General features: G+C 39.9%; 1 protein-coding gene across 4 annotated transcripts in view; it reads left to right on the top strand.

The window, feature by feature from the left end:
• The first annotated feature begins 319 nt into the window (after positions 1 to 319).
• The window catches only part of EFCAB2 (EF-hand calcium binding domain 2), a 30330-nt gene continuing 5570 nt past the window's right edge, over positions 320 to 25079 (top strand). For 2 of the 4 annotated variants that reach the window (XM_061626402.1, XM_061626401.1), the window contains exons 1-4: positions 320 to 935; positions 19441 to 19525; positions 20649 to 20721; positions 24234 to 24313. In XM_061626402.1, the coding sequence (XP_061482386.1) occupies positions 902 to 935; positions 19441 to 19525; positions 20649 to 20721; positions 24234 to 24313 (272 nt within the window). In that variant the 5' untranslated portion in view covers positions 320 to 901. The remainder of the gene's footprint in view (positions 936 to 19440; positions 19526 to 20648; positions 20722 to 24233; positions 24314 to 25079) is intronic. The other 2 variants (XM_061626404.1, XM_061626403.1) reach the window with 2 other exon arrangements.

Genomic DNA, 25079 nt, shown 5'->3' on the forward strand with positions numbered 1-25079 from the left:
AGAGACTGTGTCTGGTCCAAGGTTACCCAGTGGGCTTTGTGGATTTGAACCTGGATCTTAGTCCAACACTGTCACCCACTGTACATCTTCAGATGGGGGGGGGAATACCAATTTCTCTGGACCTTTGCATTCAGAAAAGAAAGCAACATCTCGCTGTCTGCAGGGAGCTCTTAATGAAAAGGTTTATTTGGAGATGTAATCTTGCCATGCATTGTTGTTTCAATTAACATACAATTAGCATGGGAGGGGTCACAATTTTTTTTGAGCTTACAAAAGGGGTCCCGTAATCATAAAGATTGGGAACTACTGGTCTAGTTGGTGTGTGCTTGGTGCTCAGTGTTTATGTGTATGGGGTTTTTCCCTCAATCAAATTGCCTTGTTCAACTTTTTTTTTTTACAGCAGACTTATGTTAAGGCTACTAGAAGAAGCCTTTAAAAATTCAAAATAAGCCAAAAGATTGCCAGTGCAGTCCTTCTAGATGCTTCTGCCTACCCTTTAGGCAAACTCTGTCTGGGGTTTGAGGTGAGGTCTGTGTGTGTGTGTGTGTGTGTGAGAGAGAGAGAGAGAGAGAGACAGACAGACATATAATTCATTTTATCTGGAGAGCACTTTACAGACGCAATACATTGGAGCCTCTTTAGTGTGTGCAGGAAATACAGCTCATTTTAACCTGCTACCCGTGTATTGTTTCTTGATATTTTCCCGTGCCCACTTTTTAAATACCCGCTCCTGATAAAACACCACAATATATGAGCACTGTCGCATAGGAATGGAGGAATAGAAAGAAAACAAGCTGAGCGTTTGGCGCCAAATCAGGTAGCGTGACGGATACAGCAGAGAGGGGCTGGACGGGCTTCATCGAGTGTCTAACGTCTCCATGGCGACTGTTGAAGAAACAGCATGGCGACTGAGGAGAAGGAAGGAGCTGCTGCGGGTAAGAACAAACCGACAGCCGGCTTGAAAAGCAGCTCATTGATTCTCTCTGCATTTATTCCCTCCCCGCCCCCCGTCTTGTGGAGTAAAGCTTTCCATGGAGGGCAGGCAGCATCAGTTTGGTGTGCGGTGCGCGGCCTAGCTCGGTCAACACACCCGTTCCTCCCTATGGAACGGCACGCTCATCTCCCACGTTACAGAAGAATGAAACAGGCTATATTTTTAGACTTGCCCCAAAATGTGGTTGCTGCAGAACGGATTGACTGTTAAACTGCTTCACGTGGACCAACACTAAGTGGATCACATCCTGCAGTGGGAATATTGGCCTATTGATTTCACACTGGCCCCATCTGCACTATACATTTAAAGTAGTATCATACCACTTTAACAGCTGTGGCTTCTCCCCAAAGAATACTGTAGTTCGTTACAGATGCAGAGTTGTTAGGAAACCTCTATTCGCCTTACAGATGTTCAGTTCCTAAACTGGTTTAACAATCCTTGTTTGCAGGGAACTCTGAGAATTGTAGCTCTGTGAAGGGAATTATAATAACTCTCAGCACCCATAACAAACTACACTTCCCAGGATTGGGGTGGGTGGGGAGCCATTACTGTCTAAAGTGATATGATGCTGTTTTAAATGTAATAATAGAGATGGGGGCCAAGTCACATGCAAGTAAAATGTCACTTTTTCCCATCATCTTGCTTGATTCCCTCTCCTTTTAAAAAGATTTTTTTTTACGTAACAAACTGATCAGTATTTTAAAAATAGCATAGTATATAACATTTTATAACAAGACATAATTCAGTTTACGCTTGTGTCAGGAGTGTTGCACTTTAATTCACATTTATCCTTATGCAATACATAGGTGTCATTTTGGAAGGTCACTTCATTTTTCATCATGGTCAGGTTTGGAGATCATAATGATTCTAGATTCGGACCATGGTTTAGGGAATTCATCCCACTTCCAAACTGAATTCAGTATGCATGGAATTAAAATTCTCTTATATTTTTGTATAGAAACTACTACTAAAAAAAACAGGGCTTGGACATTTTGCGACATTTCCATTTTTTAATTTGCCACATTACAATTTTGCCACATTTCAGTTTTTTAATGGCAGAGAACTTATCCTTACATAGATCTGTGTTCCTGCTTGATAGTGTTAATATTTTTCAATATCAGGATCACCTGGCTGTTTAGTCTGATATAGTGTCTTGTAATAGTCTGCAATAGCTGGCAGGATCCCAAGTTCAACTCCCATCTGGTTGTTTCAAGAAACTGATCCTTTTTTAATATTTATTTGTGTCTCAAGGGATTAGCTAATAATTTGGAATTCTTGTTGCCAAATCCATAACTTTTCTGTTGCATGCATACCATTGACCTAGCAATTCTTTGTGTTTCTAGTGCCTCTAATTCCTTTCTTTTTACATTTAATATGCAGTATATTTTATGTGAATTAGTTCTTGTGTGCATTCTCTAACTTTTCTATATCTGCTCGCAGATTGTGGTCTGTGTTTTTAAAAAAATATATACTTTCTGCATTGCAAGTGCTTCTAATTTCATTGCATCCCATATTATCCCATGTGGCAGTCTGGCATGTCCACTGAATTGAAAGTGTTCTGCAATGGATGTATTTAACAGCTTCCACAACTGTTTGGTTACTATCTAATGTTAACATCGTATTTGCTTTGATAAATGTAGACTGTTCTGATATGATTTTTGATTACATTTAGCATAATTTAGGCAAGATGTCAGGGAATCAAGAGTACAAACCTGAATGTGACTGGCAGGGCTGTGGAGTCGGTACACCAAACCTTTGACTCCGACTCCTGTGTTTTTCTACTGTCCGACTCCGACTCCACCCAAAATTGCTTCCAACTCCACAGCCCTGGAAAGGGCTGTAAATGTCTTTTTAAATTGGAAGCTCTCATAGGAGCATTTTTATCGCTGCCTGAATATGCACTGATCTTGGCATCACAGCATTTGTCTTCATCTGGGTCCTGTGTCATACACTGACACACAAAATGTTTTCCATCTTGAGTTATGGTGAAATGCTCAACTACAGCTGACTTCATGGGAAGCTTCTTTGACATTTTGAATTTATATTTTTAAAAATTTGTCAATCAAAATTTATTTTGAAGTCGGAGTCAGTACATTTCTTCCTACTCCACCCAAAATTGCTTCTGACTCCACAGCCCTGGTGACTGGAATCTTGGACAAAAGTATGTGTAGTCTCTGACACCTTGATTAAGGAGTCACCATGCATCTGGCAAGTCATGCTGTTGAAACAGTGGAGAGACACTTTTTTCTTTAGAGGTTTGTTGAACTTGCTATGCATTTTAAGTCACATATAGCATTCAGATTGCCTTTTCAAACCATCTTTCCAACTGCAAAATTAGCTAATTTTCTCCGGGTTGCTGCCAGAAAGTTGCATTCCCTGTCATTTGGGCTATATAGAGAAGCTAGGGTGACTAACTGACCATCACATTTGTCTTTAAGGATGGTGTATTGCCTCTCCTATCTTTTTTAACTTGTTGGCATTCAGAATTTAATGAGTTGTCAATAACAGTGGCAACTCCATGTGAGTTAGAAGTGTCAGCATCCAAGTAATGTGTACCAAAATAGGGATGCTTGAAGTCCTTTAGGAGTGCAGGAAACTGCTGAGTCAGACCAGTGGCCCATCTAGCTCCATATTGTCTTTATTGACTGGCAGCTGCTCTTTGGAGTTTCATACAGGGAGTCTTTCCCAGGAGATGGTGGGGATTGAACCTGAGACCTTCTGCATGCAAAGCAGATTGCTCTACTGTTGAGCTATGGTCCTTCCCTGATTGTTAGAATGGTGTGTTTCCTGTAAAGATATAGTAGAAAGTTTATTATTTCTTAAATAACCTGATACTCCTCTTCTCTTAATGGCGTCATTCATTCCACATTCGTAACTTAAATTCAACCACAACTAAGTGGACTTTTATGTATTTTCATTTTCACATGTAACCAGGTCTCTAATTTTACCTCATGATGTCAATGTTGTGAGCTTTCCATGGTATCATAATAAAGTATTGTGTTCACCTCTGAACTTCCTCTGGCAATCAAATACAATAACTATAACCAGAACAACAACAAACAAATCGTCCACCACCCCACAACTTCCTGGCCCATAGTGGGATTCCATTCACGGATGAAAATCCTGCAGCATGATCACAGTGATCTTCCACCACCACAGGGCCACCTCCTTGAAAATAGGTGCATACTGTATGTGCACATAGTACAGTGTGAGCTCTGCCTCGCACGCCATGCCCTCCCAAGATTAGAAAAATGTTATCGTATAAAGTCATAACCACTGCTTAATAGCTTGTACAGTTTTCAGGAAAGTTTTCCTGCTCATTCCTCATTCAGCTTGAAGAAATGGTGAACCTTAGGTGGTAAGGTGTGCATTTTACTATCGCTTCTTGCAGGCCATAGATGATCTGGTTGCTCTGGCACTGCCAAAGCCCATGATGATGATGATGATGGCCTGCCTTCAAGTCGATTCTGACTTATGGCAACCCTGTGAATAGGGTTTTCATGGTAAGCTGTATTCAGAGGGTGTTTACCATTGCCTTCCTCTGAGGCTGAGAGGCAGTGACTGGCCCAAGGTCACCCAGTGAGCTTCATGGCTGTGTGGGGATTCAAACCCTGGTCTCCCAGGCCGTAGTCCAACACCTTAACCACTACACCACACTGGCACCCAAAGCTCACAGCGCCACATAAACAATTTGGGTCTGCACCTTTACTACTGGCATGGTCTTTCCACAGGCTGGTGTCACAAATATTGTCTTCTCCTCAATTTCACTCTCCTCCCAGGGAAAACACAGGTATGTGTATCATGTCCTTTTTGGAGATTGCTCTGTATTTTTGTATTATCAATTTCAAGGATTAGAGAAAAGATGAAAAGCCTCTTACATTTTATACCAGCTTCTCTGTGTAATTCAGTAGCTGGTTTGAATGTTGCTCTTCTTAGGGTTTCAGCGCTCAGGTCTTGCAAAAACGTTATTTGTTTTTCCTTATACAGTATGTAATTTGTCCTTTGATCCTTAACTGCTCTCATCAGATTGTCTTTGATAGGATAATTATCAAAAGCAAACTCTCAGGAGGGATGTCTTTGGTCCCAGGCTACGGTGAGCCCTGTCTGTCTGTACATGTTACACATATTCTGGCAACTGGCCCTTCCACCATTCAGTAAGGAAGCCAATTAAGTCCCTACCCCCTGCTTGTTCAGTTAAACCTCCCAAGCAATATGGCATCTTGACCTGTTTTATTGGCCAGCAAGCTTTAGGTTTAGGTCTTTCTGGGATTTTCTAATGATGACAGTTATTTATAATGATGTCAGAGATGACTTGGCCACAGTACTCCATATTCTGATAACTTCCCTGTTGGATTATTGCAGTGCACTCTGCATAGGGCTGTCCTCAAAGATGACACAGTAACTTCAACTGTTCCAAAATGGAGCAGCCAGACCCAACTAGTAGGGTTGCCAGGTCAGGCACACCCCAGGCCCTGAGATTTCAAGCTGAACAAACAAGGAAACGAGTCTCAACAAACAAAAAACACAGAAAAGAATGAACTGGGAACAAAGAAGAACTCTTGCTGATTATCTTGAATAATGTATATAAGCACTTTATGGGAAATTGTGAAACAAATTAAAAACAAAATGGAAATGGATTGGCTTCAAGTCGATCCCGACTTGTGGTGACCCTACAAATAGGGTGTTCATGGTAAGCGGTATTCAGAGGGGGTTTACCATTGCCTCCCTCTGAGGCTGAGAGGCAGTGACTGGCCCAAGGTCACCCAGTCAGCTTCATGGCTGTGTGGGGATTTGAACCCTGGTCTCCCAGGTCGTAGTCCAGCACCTTAACCACTGCACCACACTGGCTCTCTAATTAAAAACAAACACTGTGTAAATCCTAATAACAAGATCTTAGAAGACTAAACAGAAAAATTGTGGGTAGTAACTGATAACAAAATCTGGAAAGCTAATTAAAAAAAATAGGTATGATAGCAAAATAATTAAAACCAGATATACACAGTGTTAATTGACAAAACGTTAATACCAGAAGCAGATATCGAAAATATGACCAAACATGTTTCAACAGGGAGTCTTCTTCAGTGGTCAAACAATATAGATTAAATATGAATACAGTCCAGCAAACATATAAACAACTGTGCAATTCAAAATAACACCTGCAAAAGTAAAATAAAAACTACTGTCAGGTACTTAAAAATGGTAGTGATGTTACTAATTTGGACAGTATGTTTAATATAGAAAACAACTTTACTATAGTATATCAAGCAAGCTTTTAAAGCTTTTTTAAAAGATACTTGTTTTAAGATGTTTTAAGATGTTTTTAAAAATGTTTTGTTTTACTATATTTTAAAGTCTGTTTTTAAGATGTTTTAGATTGTTTTTAGTGTTTTTGTTTGCCGCTTTGGGCTCCCGCTGGGAGGAAGGGTGAGATATAAATTTATTATTATTATTATTATTATGACTATTGATGATGATGATGATAAAGCCATACTTACAAATATATTACAATTATTCCACTACTAGGCCTTCCAAAATGTCTGAATGTCCTTGGACTCTTATCTGTCCCAGAGTTTTTAAATTGAAAGCAAGCTTCCCATCCTTATTTCAAAAGTTTTGCAGGTGAAATAAATTATCCCTTAAATGGATATCCCAAATATTTATCCAAGGCAGTATAGCCAAATGTAACAAAACAAATAATTAAGACATAATGACTAGCCATTTAAAACTATTTACAATTGTAAATGTAAAAACTAGTTGTACATTCTCATCCACATACCTTCTAATTCATTGCCATCCAGTCAACCTCATCTGTGTAAGAATGTATAACTAGTGCTAAATAGTTTTAAATGGCTAGCCATTATGTCTTAAGATTTTGTTATTGGCATTTGCACAGTGTTTGTTTCTAACTTGTTTCACAATTTCCCATAAAGTTCCTGAGGTTTCAGGGCCAAAACCTGAAACTTAGGGATGGCCCCTGGTGATGTCACAGAGGGTAGGCCTCTGGTGATGCCATTAAGCATGCTATATTAAGCATGATAATTTACACATTTTCATTGTCTGTTTATTATTTCCATTCTATACTTGAGAACTTGACTTGACTAAGGCAAATTAATGAATTCCACACAGTCATCACAAACACGCACATTTAAGTAGTCCTCCAGTAGCATTAGGGCAGCATTAGTACAGGAACATTTGTTTGCTAGTATCTGCTAGTTTCTAAAATCTATTTCATAGGAATTTTAAAATTGAAATTCCCATCTCTTGTATTGTCGGGGTGGGGGATGAATTAGCTACATACACCATAATGTCATGAGAAGCTAAAGAGACACTATACAGTGAAGGACACAAGTTCAAGCATTAAAGTGTCTATAGTTCAGTTATATTCTATATATTAGCAGCAGCAGTGTCAAAGGTGAAATTTCAAAATACATCTAGTTGGTAAGCTTCAAGTTTGTTTTTACAATATCAAATGTTTAATACTCTGAATTAAAATGTTAATGAGAAATTGGCAGCTCACACAGAGTCGTGTGACTCTGAGCAACAGTAAGGATTTTCCGGAAAAATTTCCAGTGCAAATTAGGGAAAGTTGCATAGGGAAAAAATCACTTTGTATCAGAACATTTAATGATGCTGTAGAGCAGCCTTTCCCAACCAGTGTGCCTCCAGATGTTATTGGATCACAACTCCCATCAGCCTCAGCCAGCATTGCCAATGGTCAGGAAAGATGGGAATTGTAGTCCAACAACATCTGGAGGCACACTGGTTGGGAAAGGCTGCTGTAGAGCAATGGTTCCCATACTTTTCTCCATGGACTACTTGAAAATTGCTGAGGGTGGACCTCTTAATGATTTTTCTCCCTGTTGTCACAATTATAATGCGCAGTACTAGATGTCGTTAATTGTATTTGTATTGTTTCTTTGATTTCTTATATTTTATTGTATTATAATTTGAATTTCATAGAATTCAAATTGTAAGTGTTCTTCACAAACACACTAAGGACCATCCGAGTGAAGTTCGCAGACCACTAGTGGTCCATGGACCACAGTTTGGGAACCCCTGCCCTAGAGAGTGATTTAGTTTAGCATGTTCATTTTCATTGTATTTAATAAACAAAGCTAAAAACTTTGAAACTATTTCTTATATTTATATCCAATCTTCCCTCCAAGGAGCTCAAGGCAGCAAACATGGCGCTTCCCCTCCAGATAGGCTAGGTTGAGAGACAGTGACATCCTGTGCCCTTCGTAAATCTCTGGTCCAGTCCAACACTCTTAACAATTACACCACTAGAAACTACCAAGCTCACCTAATACTGCATTTGCAATTCGCATCCAATTATTGCTACTAATGAACTTAAGAAATGGAACATTTCCCAGAGAAAAATAAACTGGGAATTTTCTCACAGAAAATTTCAATAATTATTAATTATTTATTTATGTATTAAATTTATATACTGGCCTTTCTCCCCCCAGTTAAGTTCAATGGAATTTATTGTCAGGTAAACAGGATTAAAGTTGAAGTCCTATACCCAAGAAAGCATGGAAGAGACTGCTACCTTAGGAACATAGGAAACTGCATTAGTATTGTCTACTCCAGCCTTTCCCAACCAGTGTGCCTCCAGATGTTGTTGGACCACAATTCCCATCTTTCCTGACCATTGGCAATGCTGGCTGAGGCTGATGGGAGTTGTGGTCCAACAACATCTGGAGGCACACTGGTTGGGAAAGGCTGGTCTACGCTAACTATCAGCTGCTCTCCAAGATTTCAGACAGGGATCTCTCCCAACTCTACCCCGAGATTGAGCCTGGGAGTTTCTGCATACAAAGCGGATGCTCTGCCACTGAGTCATGGCCCTTCCCTCAACCGCACACCAGAATTACACCTTCAATAAAGCATAAATAAAAGGGTCCCCAAGAATGAAAGAAGTGCAGGAACTATGTGTGCTGTAGAGGAAACATACAAATAAGCAAACCAGCTTCTTTGGGATTTTATCCTTGTTTCACCCCACCCACCAGCTTCCTCCAGAGCCCACCAGGCTGCAGGAAATGCTCCTAGAAATCTTCCACCAGCCCAAGCTTATGGGGCGGAAGGACCAGCTCACACAAACTCAGCTCCTGGGCCTTAACCAACAGCAGTGGAGCCCTCACAGCTGCTAGAGCCCGAGCTTCTCATCCATGTACCCAGAACGTGGAGTCGGAGTCGTGGAGTTGGAGTTGAGAGCAATTTTGGGTGGAGTCGGAGTCGGAGTCAGAAATGTACCGACTCCGGCTTCAAAATAAATTTTGATTAACAAATTTTTTAAAATATAAATTCAAAATGTCAAAGAAGCTTCCCATGAAGTCAGCTGTAGTTGAGCATTTCACCATAACTCAAGATGGAAAACATTTTGTGTGTCAGTGTATGACACAGGACCCAGATGAAGACAAATGCTGTGATGCCAAGATCAGTGCATATTCAGGCAGCGATAAAAATGCTCCTATGAGAGCTTCCAATTTAAAAAGACATTTACAGCCCTTTCCAGGGCTGTGGAGTTGGAAGCAATTTTGGGTGGAGTCGGAGTCGGACAGTAGAAGGTTTGGCATACCGACTCCACAGCCCTGCATGTACCCCATCATCACTTAGGGCATCTAGGGACCCTACTGACTGGGGTTCCATTTAGAACTCATATCACCCCTGTTTTAAAACAGCTGCCTTGGTTGCCAGTTTGTTTCCAGCCCCAATTCGAGGTGCTTACACTAGTGTTTAAAGTTCTAAACAACTTACAGAGCAATCCAAATGATGGGGAGGTGGTGGAAGGGGGCCGGCAGAGGAGGAGACGGTGGAAAGCCCCATGGGATCCTCCTCCCACTTGGGAGCTACTGGCCCAACTGAATGCCGCCTCCATTGGGAGCCACATGCACAAGCCAGCTGGGAAGTGCCAGCTCTACAAACAGGCCTCCTGAGGAGTAAGTATTCCCTGTAGGCCATCATGGAAATGTTTTTACTGTGCTGGCCTTTTGGCCGGCAGAGATTCTGGAAGGATCAGGACCCAGAGAGGACTGCAAACGTGAGGAGGATCTTGCATAAGTCCCACCTTGTAGCTCCATCCCCACCAAGGAGCCTGCTAGTGCTGCCAGGGGTCTGCAGGATCCAACTCCCCTCAGCCCAATGGAAAAGTGAGTTGGATTGCACCCTTAGGCCCCAAATATGTGAAAGACTAGCTCCTTGCTAAGATCATCAGAGAGGGGGCTGTTGGTAGTTCCTCTGCCCTCAGAAGCTTGGGGTGGTGGTTGCCCAGGAAAGGGCAATCTTTGTGGTAGCCCTTAAGTTGCATTTGAACTAAGGGTTGTAGTTTGTTTTGCTTTATTTTTGTCGTTTGGGTTCAGCTCAGGATTGTAGTTTGTTTCTGTGGGCATGAACAGTTCATGCATTGTTAGCTATGGTTTATGGTTTATTGTGAACATGGCCATGCCAAAACTGAATATTTCAGATAGAAAATTAACATAATTGCAAATCAGTGGATGTATCTGCCTATAACGCAGTCTCTTGAATTTAGGATTTTCTGTTGTTGTTATATCCCTTCAAGTCAATTACGACGTATGGCAGCCCTATGAATCAGTGACCTCCAATAACATCTGTTATAAACCACCCTGTTCAGATCTTGTAAGTTCAGGTCTGTGGCTTCCTGTATGGAATCAATCCATCTCTTGTTTGGTCTTCCTCTTTTTCTACTCCCTGCTGTTTTTCCCAGCATTATTGTCTTTTCTAGTGAATCCTGTCTTATTATGTGTCCAAAGTATGATAACCTCAGCTTCATCATTTTAGCTTCTAGTGATAGTTCTGGTTTAATTTGTTCTAACACACAATTATTTGTCTTTTTCGCAGTCCATGGTATGCACAAAGCTCTCCTCCAACACCACATTTCAAATTAGTTGATTTTTCTCTTATTCGCTTTTTTTTACTGTAAAAAGAATGAATTATTTGAATAACATAATTTTGTTCTCCGTAAGGAATTTTTTTACGATCATAGCAAAATGTGCCTCCCTAATTCCAAAAATAACTTAATAAACTATAAATAGTACTGTAAGTTTTAAAAAAAATATTATTACAAACTATCACAATCGACAGGAGTTGTTGGGGTCTAATAATACACATAACAATTTATCATATAAGTATTAAAAAATGTTGAACGTAGAGGAATTCAAGTCATCCAAATGGATTTAGGAGTAAACATACGATTTTGTAAAACATTTTGTGCAACATAGTCAATGAACCATAACTACAATATGCGATATGCCATATATTCCTATACCATGCTGATTTATCAAGTTCATCGAGTTCCTTCCTCCTTTTGGCTATCGTTTGTCTAACAGCAACTAGTAACAAGGAGATAAGATAATAGTACTGTAAGATGATGAAAAAATGTGTCCACCTTTGAAATATATCTGATATTGGAACAAGTGAAGGTGCTCGCTTAGTTCAAGGCAATCATATCAGCAAAGTGTAAAAGGTCAGACATGTCTTACAAAAAATGATCAAATGCATGTATAAAGCTGCTCCCTCCATTGAAGTGAAAAGGAAATCTTCCTTTCAAGAAAACATTGTGACAGTGTTGGAGTTCCCACAGAGCTCCCACAATCCATATATATATATATATATGCTTATATTAAGCATATACGTATTATAGTTAATCCCATTAAAATCGATTATATCCAACCTTCTAAGTAACTACATCTAATCTATGAAACTCATCTCTTGAGAGGCTTGCCAGGGAACATTTATTTTTAGTCAAACTTTAGCATTGATGTTGATTGCAATATTCTCTGTTACGACTCTGTGTGAGCTGTAATTGAGGGCTTTCTCTGTGGCAGCCCCTAAATTATGGGACTCCCTCCCTACAGATATGCATCTAGCATCTTCATTGCCATTTACTGAAGTCACACTTCACCCTGGCCTTTGACAGTTACAAGTATTTTTTTTGTGGGACCCACCTCTTTTGTTTACTGTTCTGTTTTTGTTAACATAAGAAGAGCCTTCTGGATCATTCCAGTGGCCGATCTAGTCCAGCATCCTGTTCTCATAGTGACTAACCAGATGCCTATGGGAAGCCCACAAGCAGGACCTGAGCGTCAGAGCACTCTCCCTGCCTGCGGTTTCCAGCAACTAGTCTTCAGAAGTATACTGCCTCCAACTATGAAAGGAGAGCACAGCCATCATGGCTAGACACCATTGGTCTTAGGAGTGGGGCCTGGTCTTAGAGGTGGTCTTCTGTGGCCTTGCTTGTGTTGTGGCAGGAAAGGCTCAGAGGGATGCAGATGACATCCCCCTCTAAGAAGAGGTGGTTCTGCTGCTGTTCCACAGAAAACAGTTGGCTCTGATGGCCATGGGGAAGAAAGGGGCTCAGCCCAGCCCAGCTGGTGAAAGCAGCACTGAATCTGGTTGGTGAAACATGACAGATCACCTGGTTGCTACTGCTGCTTCTCTTCCTCACATGAAAGCTGTTTCTGATGGCCCAGTTGGTGAGAGGAGCAGCAAGTGGAGAAGGCAAAATATGGCAGCTCACCTTGGTGTCAATGGGGTATTGCTCCCCAAAGCAAATATCTGCTTCAGAGGAACAGAAGGTTTTTCTTAAGACACCACCAGGAGAGGACAGGGTTATATTTTTCTGACGCGCCTTCTGTGATCCTGATGCTGTTTGCATTCTTAACAACCTGCATGTTATTCTCATGTGCAGTTTGACTCTGAGGGCATTTTTAAAAAAGTTATTTTCTTGTTTACTATATTCAATATACTGAGCATTTTTGGATAGGCAGAATATATTTTTTAAAAAATAAATAAAACAGGCTTGTAAATAGTCACTGGCCTACTTGTCTACAGTAAGTAAGAATCACCTCCAGGAGAGAAGTTAGAGAAATCTCTGTAAATGGGATGAGGAGTTTTTTTCCCATTCCAGACTGTTGATATGCCCCATGACTTTACATTAGTATGCATGGCTAGGTGGGCTAGTAAAAATGTTTGTGGGCTAATAACTTTGGTGGGCTTTGGTAACTTTGTATGGTAGAAATAAAATGCACATGGCTAGGCTCAAGATGTAAGTCCCATTAATTTAAATAGGTTTTAAGGTTTATTTGCTTAATTTTCATTTATCTAAAAGTTTAAGTGTGCATACTTAATTTTCTCTAGATTGACTCCCTTACCTAATTCTCATAATCCCAATCTGAAGCATGTACTCTATACAGCTGATTAATAGAGGTGGACATGATAGTGATTTGCTTTGTTTTGTTTTAAAATTTCTTAGCTGAGAAGCATTAAATATTAGATAGATGAGAAATTTCCACACTTTCCTCAGAATTTGTTTCATATTTCTGAAGACTTCAGGAGTGATCAAGTATTTAATTAGCGATATCCATTGGAGTAGCCTTGATCACACCTGAAGTCTTCAGAATGCAAAACAGTTAAACACAAGAAAGACAGAATCTTGTTTTCTGAAGAGTTTATATAAGTCTGATTAGTTGTCTCATTCTCACAGGTGTGGTAAATAACATTTCCTTAAAATCCCACTTTTTAATTTTTTTGACACAAACGGCTTGGACCTAATTTTATTTTGTTCCTGTATAAATTAGAAATTTCAGTTGGTGTTCTTTGTGTCACTGTGAACAATGTCTCACTATGAACAATAACAGTCATCATATTGAGTAATAATTAATCTTTAGAGTATTCTCATGCATAGTTTCCAAGAGCTTTCAAGGTTAGAGTGTCTCTTGGGTCTTATTACCTTAAAATATTTATTTCTGCTGGCTTTGTATGCCATTTTGATCAAGGTTTTGATACACAAGAACCTTCTTGAACTCAATGAGACTGTTGAAAAGTTAGTACTCTTTGTATTATGGACATACTCTAATATTAAAGACACGCGGCACAGCCCGAAGCCGTTCCATCAGTTGAATTATGTCCTTAGTTGCAGTGTTTAAGGCAAAGACAACTTTATGTATGTAACATTGTATTCTTTTTTTATTTCAAAAAGCCCAAATGCCCTTATGGGTGGCATGTAAAATAAGGCTTCTCTATTTCACTCCGCGCTTGCCCAAATGACAGTGCACCAGTAGCTATCAGTCTATGCAACTTCTGAGCTGTGACTTTGCCAGGCATGGCTATGTCCTTGTATCCATTGCTGCATTTATTTGCCAACAATTTTTGAGTGTGTGTGGTGTGTGTGTGTGTACGTACGTACGTGTACTGCCTTCAAGTCGATTCCGACTTATGGTGACCCAATGAATAGGGTTTTCATGAGGCTGAGAGGCAGTGACTGGCCCAAGGTCACCCAGTGAGCTTCATGGCTATGGATTCTAACCCTGCATCTGGAAAAAAGTTTTGCAGTACATACATCCTTGCCGGTTTGGTCCCAAAACATGTATTCTTAACTATTCTAATTATGTTTACTCATAGATTAGTCCTTTTGAGTTCAATAGGACCCTCTCCATTGTAAGTGTGCTTAAGAATGCTTTAGGATCATTGATCTGCCTCAGGAGGCTAGTGCGCCATGGAAACAAGTTCTACCTCAAGAGGTTGTTGCACTATGGAGATATGAGTAAACTTACAAGCTGAGTCTGAATGGATGGTAAACAATAGCAGACAAACAGCTCAGAACCATGCTTTACCTATTAATAACCTGGAAACTCAAATTATGGAGTGGTATTCTTAACTATGGTTAGCACAACCATGGTGTTATCTGAATTCAGACACTGAATAATACATGGGATGTGTCTCTGCTAAATTCACGATCTGCTAAATTTCTTCATGTTCATAGTTCTCAGATCTGCCAAGGAACTGTATATCTTTTTTCCTTCATATACAAGCATCTAAAGACAGTTGTGTATGTGATTTGTGGGAGTCATCCTATATCTGAAAAATATTAATAGGAAATTTGTCCTTGGGTTCAAAGTTTAGCAGACAGTTTCTTCTATGGGTGGGTACTTTGGGTTTTCAATACTTTTATTTCTTGCAGCACATTAACTGTCCTTTGGTGGTGCAGTGCTGTGTCCCCAGCACATAGTTCCAAAATGACTATGTTAGAACTAGTGTTGCCAGATAACTTGAGCTTTAACTGGATGCCCCTATTTTTAAAGGTTGTTCTATATTTCAAAATATCACAGCCCTGCAGAGCATAAAAGATTGCAAAGACATAACAATATTACCATTTCATAGATACACAACATTATTTCTCTGATAAACTTGTACACTTGTTTTATATTCATAGTGTGAAGGGACAACTTCCTGTGTCTGGGAATCAGGCCATACAAAATGTGTTTTGTATTGGAGAAGCCCTTTTGGTGGTGCCACTTCTGGATGCTGCCTAGTTGACTTTAACCCATGATGGGGCCTTCTCAGTGGTGGTTCGCCATTTGTGGAATGCCATCCCTGGTGAGGTGCATCTGTCTCCCTCATTACAGACTTTCAGGAGAAATTTAAAAACATTCCTGTTTATCAAGGCATCTGATAGTTGATAAATATTGGCCATGGCAACCTTGAAATTAGTACCTGTAAGGGTATGTGATTGCTTTTAAATATTTTTAGATGGTTTTTACATGCTTTTAGATGCTTCTTGTTTTAGATGGTTTTATTTGTCTCTAAATATGTTTTGTTTTATTTTAAGTTGTATTGTTTTAATATTTTGGTGTTTGCTGCATTGGGCTCCTTTAAGAGGAAGGGTGGGATATAAATTTAATAAACAAATAACTCATCAAGTGGATTAAAAAGGGGGAAAATGTGAATTGTGCAGTCTGGTGGCTGGCATACTTCAGTGAAGAACTTTGGAAAATGTCTACTGCATCATTTATATTTCTATCAACAATTAGAAAAATACATTTTACATTTTGATACAGCAGTGTTTTACTTTTGTGTTTAATGAGCAGACATTATCAGCATTTCACGAGCAAAACTGATCTCTGAGCAACAAAGTAGTTGCATGGATACAACTGGATTATATGCTTCAGTATTGTATATATTCCAGCAATTGTGGCTGAAAAAAGAGGGAAGTAGGCCAAGACATCAGGTCACTTCAAAAAAAGGGGCATTTATAGGTATGCATCCAAACAAGAGATGGATTGATTGCTATGTAGACAACTTAAGAAAAGCATAAATTGGCAAAGATCTTATCAAAATTCAGAATGGCTCAACAAATTGTAAAAGGAAAAGTGCTCAGTTTGGGTAGCTCACTATAAAATTACCACAAAGCTCACTAGGCAGAGCTAAAGGAAGCCAGACTGAACTACCTCATGGGCTATTATGGAAATAAATAATTATGAAACCACCTTTTTTACTTGGGAAAGTGCTGTAGAAATAACTGATTGGGGCCAGAGTAAGTTAGCTGAACTTTCTTAATTTCAGCGGGAATTGAGTTCAACTAATTCAGGGTCTGGCTGCAACCAAAAGAAATGTAGATGTGAGATGCCACACTTGTGGGCTACAGTAAGTGAGAAATAATAATCATTCATGCCAGTAAAAAAAAAAAAATGTTTGCCAGTTAGCACATGATTTTGAGAAGAAAACGATGGATACAGTGCATGACCCCTGCCCGGCCCACACTACAAGGCAGCCTTTACAGCTGGTCCTGCTGCAGCTTCTCCAACAAAGCTTCCACTGCACATCGCTGCTTAAGCCTGAGCCTCTCTGGCAGACCCAGGAAGTCTTGCAATGGGGTATTAGCAAAGGAAACCTTCTGGGATGCCTGCATTTGCTCAGCCAGATTGGCCAGCAAACCAAGGAGAGGCATGCAGGCAGCCAGTGCCCTCTTCCAGGCCTCATGCTACTGCTGGAGGGCATGAAAACACTTCTTCAGGGAGCAGTGGACTGTGTACACACAACCTGGGCCTTCAGAAGCCATCCTGAGCGCCGGCTTGCTCACTCCGCTTCTGCCTCAAAGTGCCTGCACATGGGCCTCTGCTGAGGGGCCTGCTGGAAAACATAGTTCCTATGCTCTTGGCAGCCTTGAGCCGCAAGCAACAGTAATGGATCCCGGAGTACCCCCCAGGGTACGTGCCTGCTCCTTCAGAGGGAGTGTAATCCCATCCAGAGCAGGCCACAACCCATCCATCTGATCTAGAGAACCACCCACTAACAGTGCCTTAGTCTTGTCTGGATTAAGCTTCAGTTTATTGGCTCTCATCCAGTCCATTACCAAGGCAAGACACTGACTTAGCACAAGCAGATATGTAAGATATCAGATGGGAAGATGATGTTAGGAAATCCATTACACAGATATTATTGGAAGATATGCATACCTATTTGTTTTTTTGTTATGTGCCTCCAAGTCGACTACGACTTATGGCGACCCTATGAATCAGTGACCTCCAAGAGCATCTGTCATGAACCACTCTGTTCAGATCTTATAAGTTCAGGTCTGTGGCTTCCTTTATGGAATCAATCCATCTCTTGTTGGGATGCATACCTATAAATGCCCCTTATTTTTTAATGCTGATATAGAAAATCCATTTAGGTCATATTTTAATGGTAGGATTAACAGCCATGTTTTAAAAACTAATGATGGCATATAGTAAATAAGGTATCTGTTGGAAGCCTTTTTAAACAGAACTAATGGTTATATTTGTGCCTGTGTAATTGCTTCTTTTCCCTTCACCAACTGTATCAATGGTCTTTTGAAGAAGAAATGTTAGAATAGACACACTGCTGCTTTGAGGACTATGATACACAAGGGAATAGAATTAAAGCTGCTGTGTACCGATGAGATCTGGGAGAAAGGCTGATCTGAACATTCCTGCCTCCCCTATTCACAAAGAGACAGAAGCAAAACATTTATGCAGCTTACAAAGAATAAGCAAAATTCCTAAAAGATCTGAGTCTACTGCTGAGAGATATAGGTAGCAACCCCCATAAAATATTAATGCAATTTGTGTAGTTCAAATCTTGAAAAATAATAATGTTCAGTCAAAGTTCATGGTAAAGCTACCATTTAATTATAAAGTGAAATATGCTGTGAATAAAAAGTCTGCGGTTCTGGAAGTAAGTATGAATAATTTCATTGCTTACTATCAAGCTCAAATTTCACACAAAAATTGTATTAAAAAAACAAAATTAAGGAAAAATGTGTATAGGTTTTTTATTACAATTAAATAACAAATATATAAACACTCCACTATTAAATTCTTAACAGGCCAATTCTAATAATGCTGTGTTAGAATATTAGCCAAACACAATTGGATACAGCCTTCATCAGTAGCATAACTGCTTGACAGACTTTGACTTCTAGTATATATAACTACTTGAGAAAAAGGACAAAACACTTCAAACCTTCATTGTGGCCAGAGGTCCTCAATAAACAGTAAAGCTGCAGTCCTAACACAATTACCTGGAAGTAAGCCACACTGAATGCAATAGGACTTACTTCTGAACAGGGTAGAGATTGTTAAGATTGCACTGTAAATTATTCTTCAATGTAACTAACAATGTAAATTTACTCAGTTAATTAGTGTATTCGGCATCTCCCGTATGAAAAACCATTTATATCAAAACCTCTAGTGAATACGCATGCAGATCTTGTATGCTTTTAGACCTAGTACAGTAGGGCCCCACTCATACGACAGGTTACGTTCTGGACCCCCGCTGTAAAGCGAAAACAGCTGTAAAATGGAATGAATTGAATAGAATGGTGCGCGATGTCCAAAAACCGCCGTAAAAGCGGAACAAGCACCATATGAGTGGGGCTTTATTCTTATTGTGTCTAATTGAGACCCCTGTATTAGCGAAGCGCCGTAAAGCGAAGCGCCTTAAAGCGGGGCCCTACTGTATGCATGGTTTGCTTTCCTTTTTTTTAAAATGGCTGCTGTGTACAGAGCTGGTGTGAGGAGCTTTAACCTTTTGCCTCTGCCACAGTCTGATTTGAATTGGAGGGTGTGGCATAGGCTAACTAGATTAGGGGATTCACTCACAATTGTCATTTACTAGAAATTATTAAAAAGACAGATTCAAAGCCAGTTCGGTAGTGAACGTGGAATGAGAAGTATCAGTTACATATATCGCCTCCTTTCTTTTTTAAGACTTGGAGTTAGACTAGACTTGTAATTTATATGCCACCTTTCCACAAAGGAAATTGTGTTCAAGGCAGCTCACAATATACTAGGCAAACCAAGTATCTAAATAATATGTTTTGCTTTACGTTCCATCTGATGAAGCATTCTAGAGAACTCAAAAGCTTGCTCACTATTTTGTGACACTTTGGTTGGCATACCTATCAGGTATACTTTAAGTTGGATTCCTGCATTGAGCGAGGAGATTGGACTCTATGACCTTATAGGCACCTTCCAACTCTACTATTCCATGATTTTATGAGATTTTATGAGTCTATGATTTATAGGCCCTTTCCAACTGTACTGTTCTATGATTCTATAAGAAAGTTATTGTGGAGAACCTAAATTATGACTGATTTTAAAAATTGTTATTATTTTATTTCACAGAGTCTGTGATAGCAGATATCCAGAAGAAGATTACTGATGCTTTTGAGGTGTTTGACCATGAGTGTAATAAAACTGTGGATGTCAGGTCTGGAAGATCCCCTTTCAGAAATATTAAAATGTTTTAGACAGCAAGAAGCTGGAGTTGATATACTGTATATTGATGTATATTTGTTCCAATGCTTTGCATTAGCCTCATTCCTTTTGAGACAGCAGCTGCCATTGACACTGCTTTGTCAGTACTCAGGGACACTACTGCACTATGCAGGGGCTTTAGGGGACACTGAGGCTGTGAACACACTAGTCCCCAAATCAAAGTGTTTCCATTAGCCACTCCTGGAGGGGGAATGGGTTGATCTGCTGATCAGTTGCAGAATCTCTTTGCAGCTGAATTTAAAAAAAAAATGCGCTCAAGCTGCTCCCACCAGGTTTTACAGTAAAAAGGGGCAGAGTTTGACTAGTATCGTGTGCCCCCATTTTCAGAAGAGAGAGGTGGAGATGCACTAGAACCGGCTGAACAGTGAGTGTGTTCCTATCCTGAGTGGATGGAGGAGGAGAGTAGGTTGCTGGTACTTAAGGCCTCCAGCATCAGCACAAACTCAAAGGCTTTTGTAAAGTAGTTCTGAAAGCAAGCATGGCAGAACTGTATAGGATGCTTTTTTACCTGTTTCATTTTCTGGAGGAGTTAATCTCTTGCAGCAAAAGCAATGAATCTTATGGCATCTTAAAGACTAACACATTTATATATTATGGCATGATTATAAATAAATGTGTTCATCTTAAAGATGTTACAAAGCTCTTAGACAGTTTTAGCTGTTGTCTCTTGCAACAGAAAATGAATTGGGCTGTAGCATTATGCCATTGAATTGTTTTGCTTCCATACAGACATGAAAAGAAAAGAAAAATAGCAGTTTAATTTTCTTTGAAGGACACGCATGCCCAACTCTTGCAACACTTTCTCAATAAGCACAGTTCCATTCACTCTGGCTTAGATCCTAAGATATATGCATGGAAGGGAAACTTCCCATAACTTTCTCCCCCTGCAGCTTCCTGAAAATTCTCTCTGGAGGGTCAGTCAGGACCCATTCTGAACAAAGTGTGATAGGGCACAGGGAGCTGCTGGGGGAAGGGGGAATTGCCCCAAACTGAAGCTACTAAAGAAGATTTGCATTGCACTGTAGATTTACTAACAAAAATATTCTTTCTTTCAGGGAAATTGGCACAATCATTAGGTCATTAGGCTGCTGCCCTAGTGAGGGGGAGCTACATGATATGATTGCAGAGGTAATTTACATGTTTTGTAAGTTCTACCATTTTATACAGGTCATTTGATCTCTTTTCCTAAATTAATAAAAGTTAGAAATATAATATGGAGGAATTTCATTCAGTAAATGGGAGTATCTGTTTTTGCTTTGTAGCACCTGAAGTGTATCATTTGTAGACAGTTCAGAGCTCTTCATGAGTCTGAGGGCAAAAGATTGAAGCAGGGAACCTCCTTTATTCGTGATAATCCCTGCCCAAGCGTTCAGCAGTGCACCCTCATTCTTCTCAGATCTTTGGGTCCATGTGGGAGACTGAATGCCCAAATAGGGCTAATAATCATCTCAACAAATTGCCCTGTGTAACAAATACCAGCTTTCGGGAAATACATACTTGTGAAATTGATGAAGTGAAATAATAAGAATAATGTCACAGGTTACCACAGCCTCTCCCAACCAGTGTGCCTCCAGATGTTGTTGGACCACAATTCCCATATTTCCTGACCATTGGCAATGCTGGCTGAGGCTGATGGGAGTTGTGGTCCAACAACATCTGGAGGCACACTGGTTGGGAAAGGCTGGGTTACCATATCAAAAGTGATCTGTAACAGTTCCTTAGCCAGAAGTCTCTTCTATGCATTGTTCTCTGTTCCCACCTTAAATCTAGTGTTGGTAGTAAGTCTTGACAAAAAATGCTGTCTTAATTATAAATGGTGTGTTGTTTTTCATGGACTGTTTCTTCCAAGATAAATAGCTACTCTAGTAGAAACAATTTAATATAACAACACTTTATTCTTGCAATAACTAATTATTTTATAGTCACTAACAAGAAAAAAGCAAAAGGGAAGTAAAATGAATTTTGAGATGTGTAAATTTGAGCAGAAACTCAAGGAAAGCAAGTAAAAATTATGTGCAACATGAAAAAAAAACCTTGTTTTGAAAGAACAATGTTTTGCATAAATGTAATATTACCACTAGAGGACAATGTTGAGTTATTGAAAATGTCCACTCTTGCTTGTTATATGTAGTCTTGGGAGTACTGTGATAATGAATAAATTGGATGTCAACACACAAGATGTTTAAAACCACTAGCTTTTTCCTGTACAATTGTTAGAATCCTCTTTTAACTAAGTCTTCTTAATTTTCATTTATAAGAACAGTCAGTGATTCTGCCAGAATATTTTCAGATTTTGAGATAGGATTCTTTGCCTATACAAACACTAATATATTTTATGGCATCATTATATTTTGCCTTATAAAATTTCTATTTAAGAGTCTGTTCAGACAGACATAATGTGGAGACTAATGCCCCATGGCTTTCCTAATACAAAGAAGCAATGCAGTATCAGATAGCCCTCTACGGTGTAACATATAACCAGCTTCAAGTGATCCAGGTTTATACCGTAACATTATCACCATACCTATAATCATGTACAGAGGGCCATATATTGTGTTTAGTAAGTGAAATCTGTCTATAACTCCTCCTAGCCCCTCTTAGTATAATTTCTGCTAATATTTCTTTTAACATGTGCCTGCCTGCTAATGATTGCAAATCTAGTAGGAGATGAGTGATGGAGGAGCTATAAGCAAAGCTATCTATTCTTCATATTCAGAAGTTATTTGGGGAATGGATCATAGTTCATTTATAGAGCACATACTTTGCTTGTAAAAGGTTCCAGGTTCAGTGCTTGGCATTTCCAGGTATAGCTAGGGAAGATCCCATTCTGGAACCCTGGAGAGCTGCTGCTAATCAGTGTAGATAGACCAATGGTCTGACTCCGCATACGTCAGGTTCCTCTGTTCCTAAACTAGCAACAGAGAACACCCAAACTACATTTTAAACTTTGGTGCAAGGCAGTTTAAAGTGAAAGTGCTCCTGGTACCCATGTAGTATATTCCCCAGAATTTCCCTTTAAGCTCTTCTTGTGCCAAATCTCCAAACTGCTTTATGAACTCAGAAGAGTTTAAAGAACAGTTTGGAGATTTTGTAGGGGTGTTCTGAACAGGAAATTTTGAAAGAAATGTTGATGCACTCAGATAATGTGCTTGTACGTCTCAAAGAGCAGACTCAAAGAAAGAAAGAATTGGAACAATTTGTGGTCATTACTCTCTCTCTCTCTCTCTCTCTCTCTCTCTCTCTCTCTCTCTCTCTCTCTCTCTCTCTGCATGGGTGCATCTAGCATCTTCATTGCATAGCTTCTGCCATATGCTGAAGATGCACCTCTTTACCCTGACCTTTGATAATTTTGTATTTTGCTTTGTGGGACACACCTCTTTTGCTCTATCTATACTGTTCTGATTTGATAGGAATGGTTTTGCTACTTTTTATAATTGCATATAATTGTTTTAACTCACTCTGGAATCTTATGGTGGCACATTATTTTGTGCCAAGAAATCTGAGGCATTCTTCAAGCATTCTGCTCCTCCTGTTTGAGCATCCATTTACAAGACTTTCACCCTCCTCTTCCCCCTTGCACAAGTTACATGCCCATGCAGAAGCAGATATATGCTCTGTGTCCATTGTCTGGGCACTCAGTGCTTTGTGTAAAATAGTATAAGGCCTTTTCCCAGGGCAATCTGTATGTTGCCAGTGTTGCTGATAGGCAAGGAAGGAGAGGGACATGGAGTGGCCTGGCATATCATGGAGTGGCCTGGCATATCATGGAGTGGCCTGGCATATCCTTTCTTCTCTCCAAATCTGTTTGCTTGCATGCTATAGATGCCTTGTTATTCAGCACTGGTGTTATGGGCCAGGTTGGGAGGGGAGGTTTCGAGCTGCCAGACTCTGGCATTCAGGACTGTGAGGATGAGCCAGGGGTGGAGACAAGCAGCAGGGATAGTCCACAGAGTGTGCAAATCCCAGTCACTGACACCTCGACTCCACCCAGTCCTGTTCCCCCTGCTGAAGTGCAACCAGAACCTTCAGAAACTGCCCCTTTGGAGACTGCTCTGTTAGACACAGTCTCATTGCCTGCGCTCACATCAGAGGCACCACCTGTTTCATCTGATGTTTCCCAGCTGGGTGCCCCGCAAGTTCCCACTGTCGAGCAAGCTGACTGCCCACGGAGGAGGAAGCTGAGACCCAGCCCTCGTTGCCCCGTGTGCACCGGTGGCAGAAGCGGGAGATTCAACAGACGTTGAAGAGGAGCCAACAGCTTCATGTGAAAGCCAGGCCTTCTTAAGGGGACACAGGGGAGGGCTTCGTTGCTGAGTCAACACTGTAGCACTGTGAAATCATGCTTAGTAAGAGTTAGTCAGGGAAAAGTTCCTAGAAAGCATAGTTAGGTTAATGATGCGCACTGCTTTTGATATAACTGTAACTTTAATAGAAAGAGAAAAAATCACAGCTGCATCTGAGACGGCGTCTCTTGACTTCAGGCAGGAAAACTGGTTCATGAATCCAATGCATCCATGTGGAAGACAGACTTTGCCTTTCTTTTATTTTGTGCAATTATTGGCTAGTTCAAACTTGAGCACACTTAATTTTCTTTTTGGTTTTCCAGTGTTTCATCTTGCTTATATATTTATTTATTTTAGGTAGAAGAAGAAGAACCAACTGGGTTTATTCGTTTGGAAAAATTTCTTCCTATGATGACTAGAGTATTGATGGAAAGAAGGTGACAAAAAAGGACTTGTTTATATAATTGAAGTCATGCATATATGTCTAATTTTAATCAGGATTCTTTTACAGTTGCATAGACAATCAGTTTTAAAGAATCAGCTTCCTTGTGATAATTTTTTTTAGCAGATTTGTTTTTAAAACTGGATATGTAGATAGTCTACTTTCTGCCTTACTGATTTCATTTTGTATGTCTTTCCAGAGACTTTATCTTAAATAAAACAGTTTTAAAAAAGAAAAGAAAGATCAGTAATTATTTTCTATATCTTGAGTTTCAGTTCTGGAGTCTGTCTGTCTGTCTATCTAATCTAATCTAATTTCAAATTGTAACAAATTCAGTGGCCAGATATGCTGAAAATATTTGGCATGGATAATAAATGTTTCTAATAAGCAGTACAAAGGTTAATAAGCATAATAAATTATTCACAGACCTCTGCTTTGGCCTTTTCTCAGAATCCAGATGCCAGAGGTGGCAGAGAAGCAGCTGGTGTTGCTGCAGCAATTGCAACAAGGACAATTTATTATTATTATTATTATTATTATTATTATTATTATTTGATTTATATCCCGCCCTTCCTTCCCAGCAATAGCCCAGGGCAGCAAACTTTTTAAAGTAAGAGAGGGGGCAGGGAGGAGAGGAGGATGGTAGTGCTGCTAGTTTTATACACACACACATATATGTATATGCTGCTTGTTAGTTCATTCCTAAGACTTGGGTTAGTGTGGGATGTACCCTAAGGTACACCAGTGGCGGTTTACAGAAC

The sequence above is a fragment of the Rhineura floridana genome, chromosome 4 (assembly GCF_030035675.1).
Source record: "Rhineura floridana isolate rRhiFlo1 chromosome 4, rRhiFlo1.hap2, whole genome shotgun sequence".
Lineage (NCBI taxonomy): Eukaryota > Metazoa > Chordata > Lepidosauria > Squamata > Rhineuridae > Rhineura > Rhineura floridana.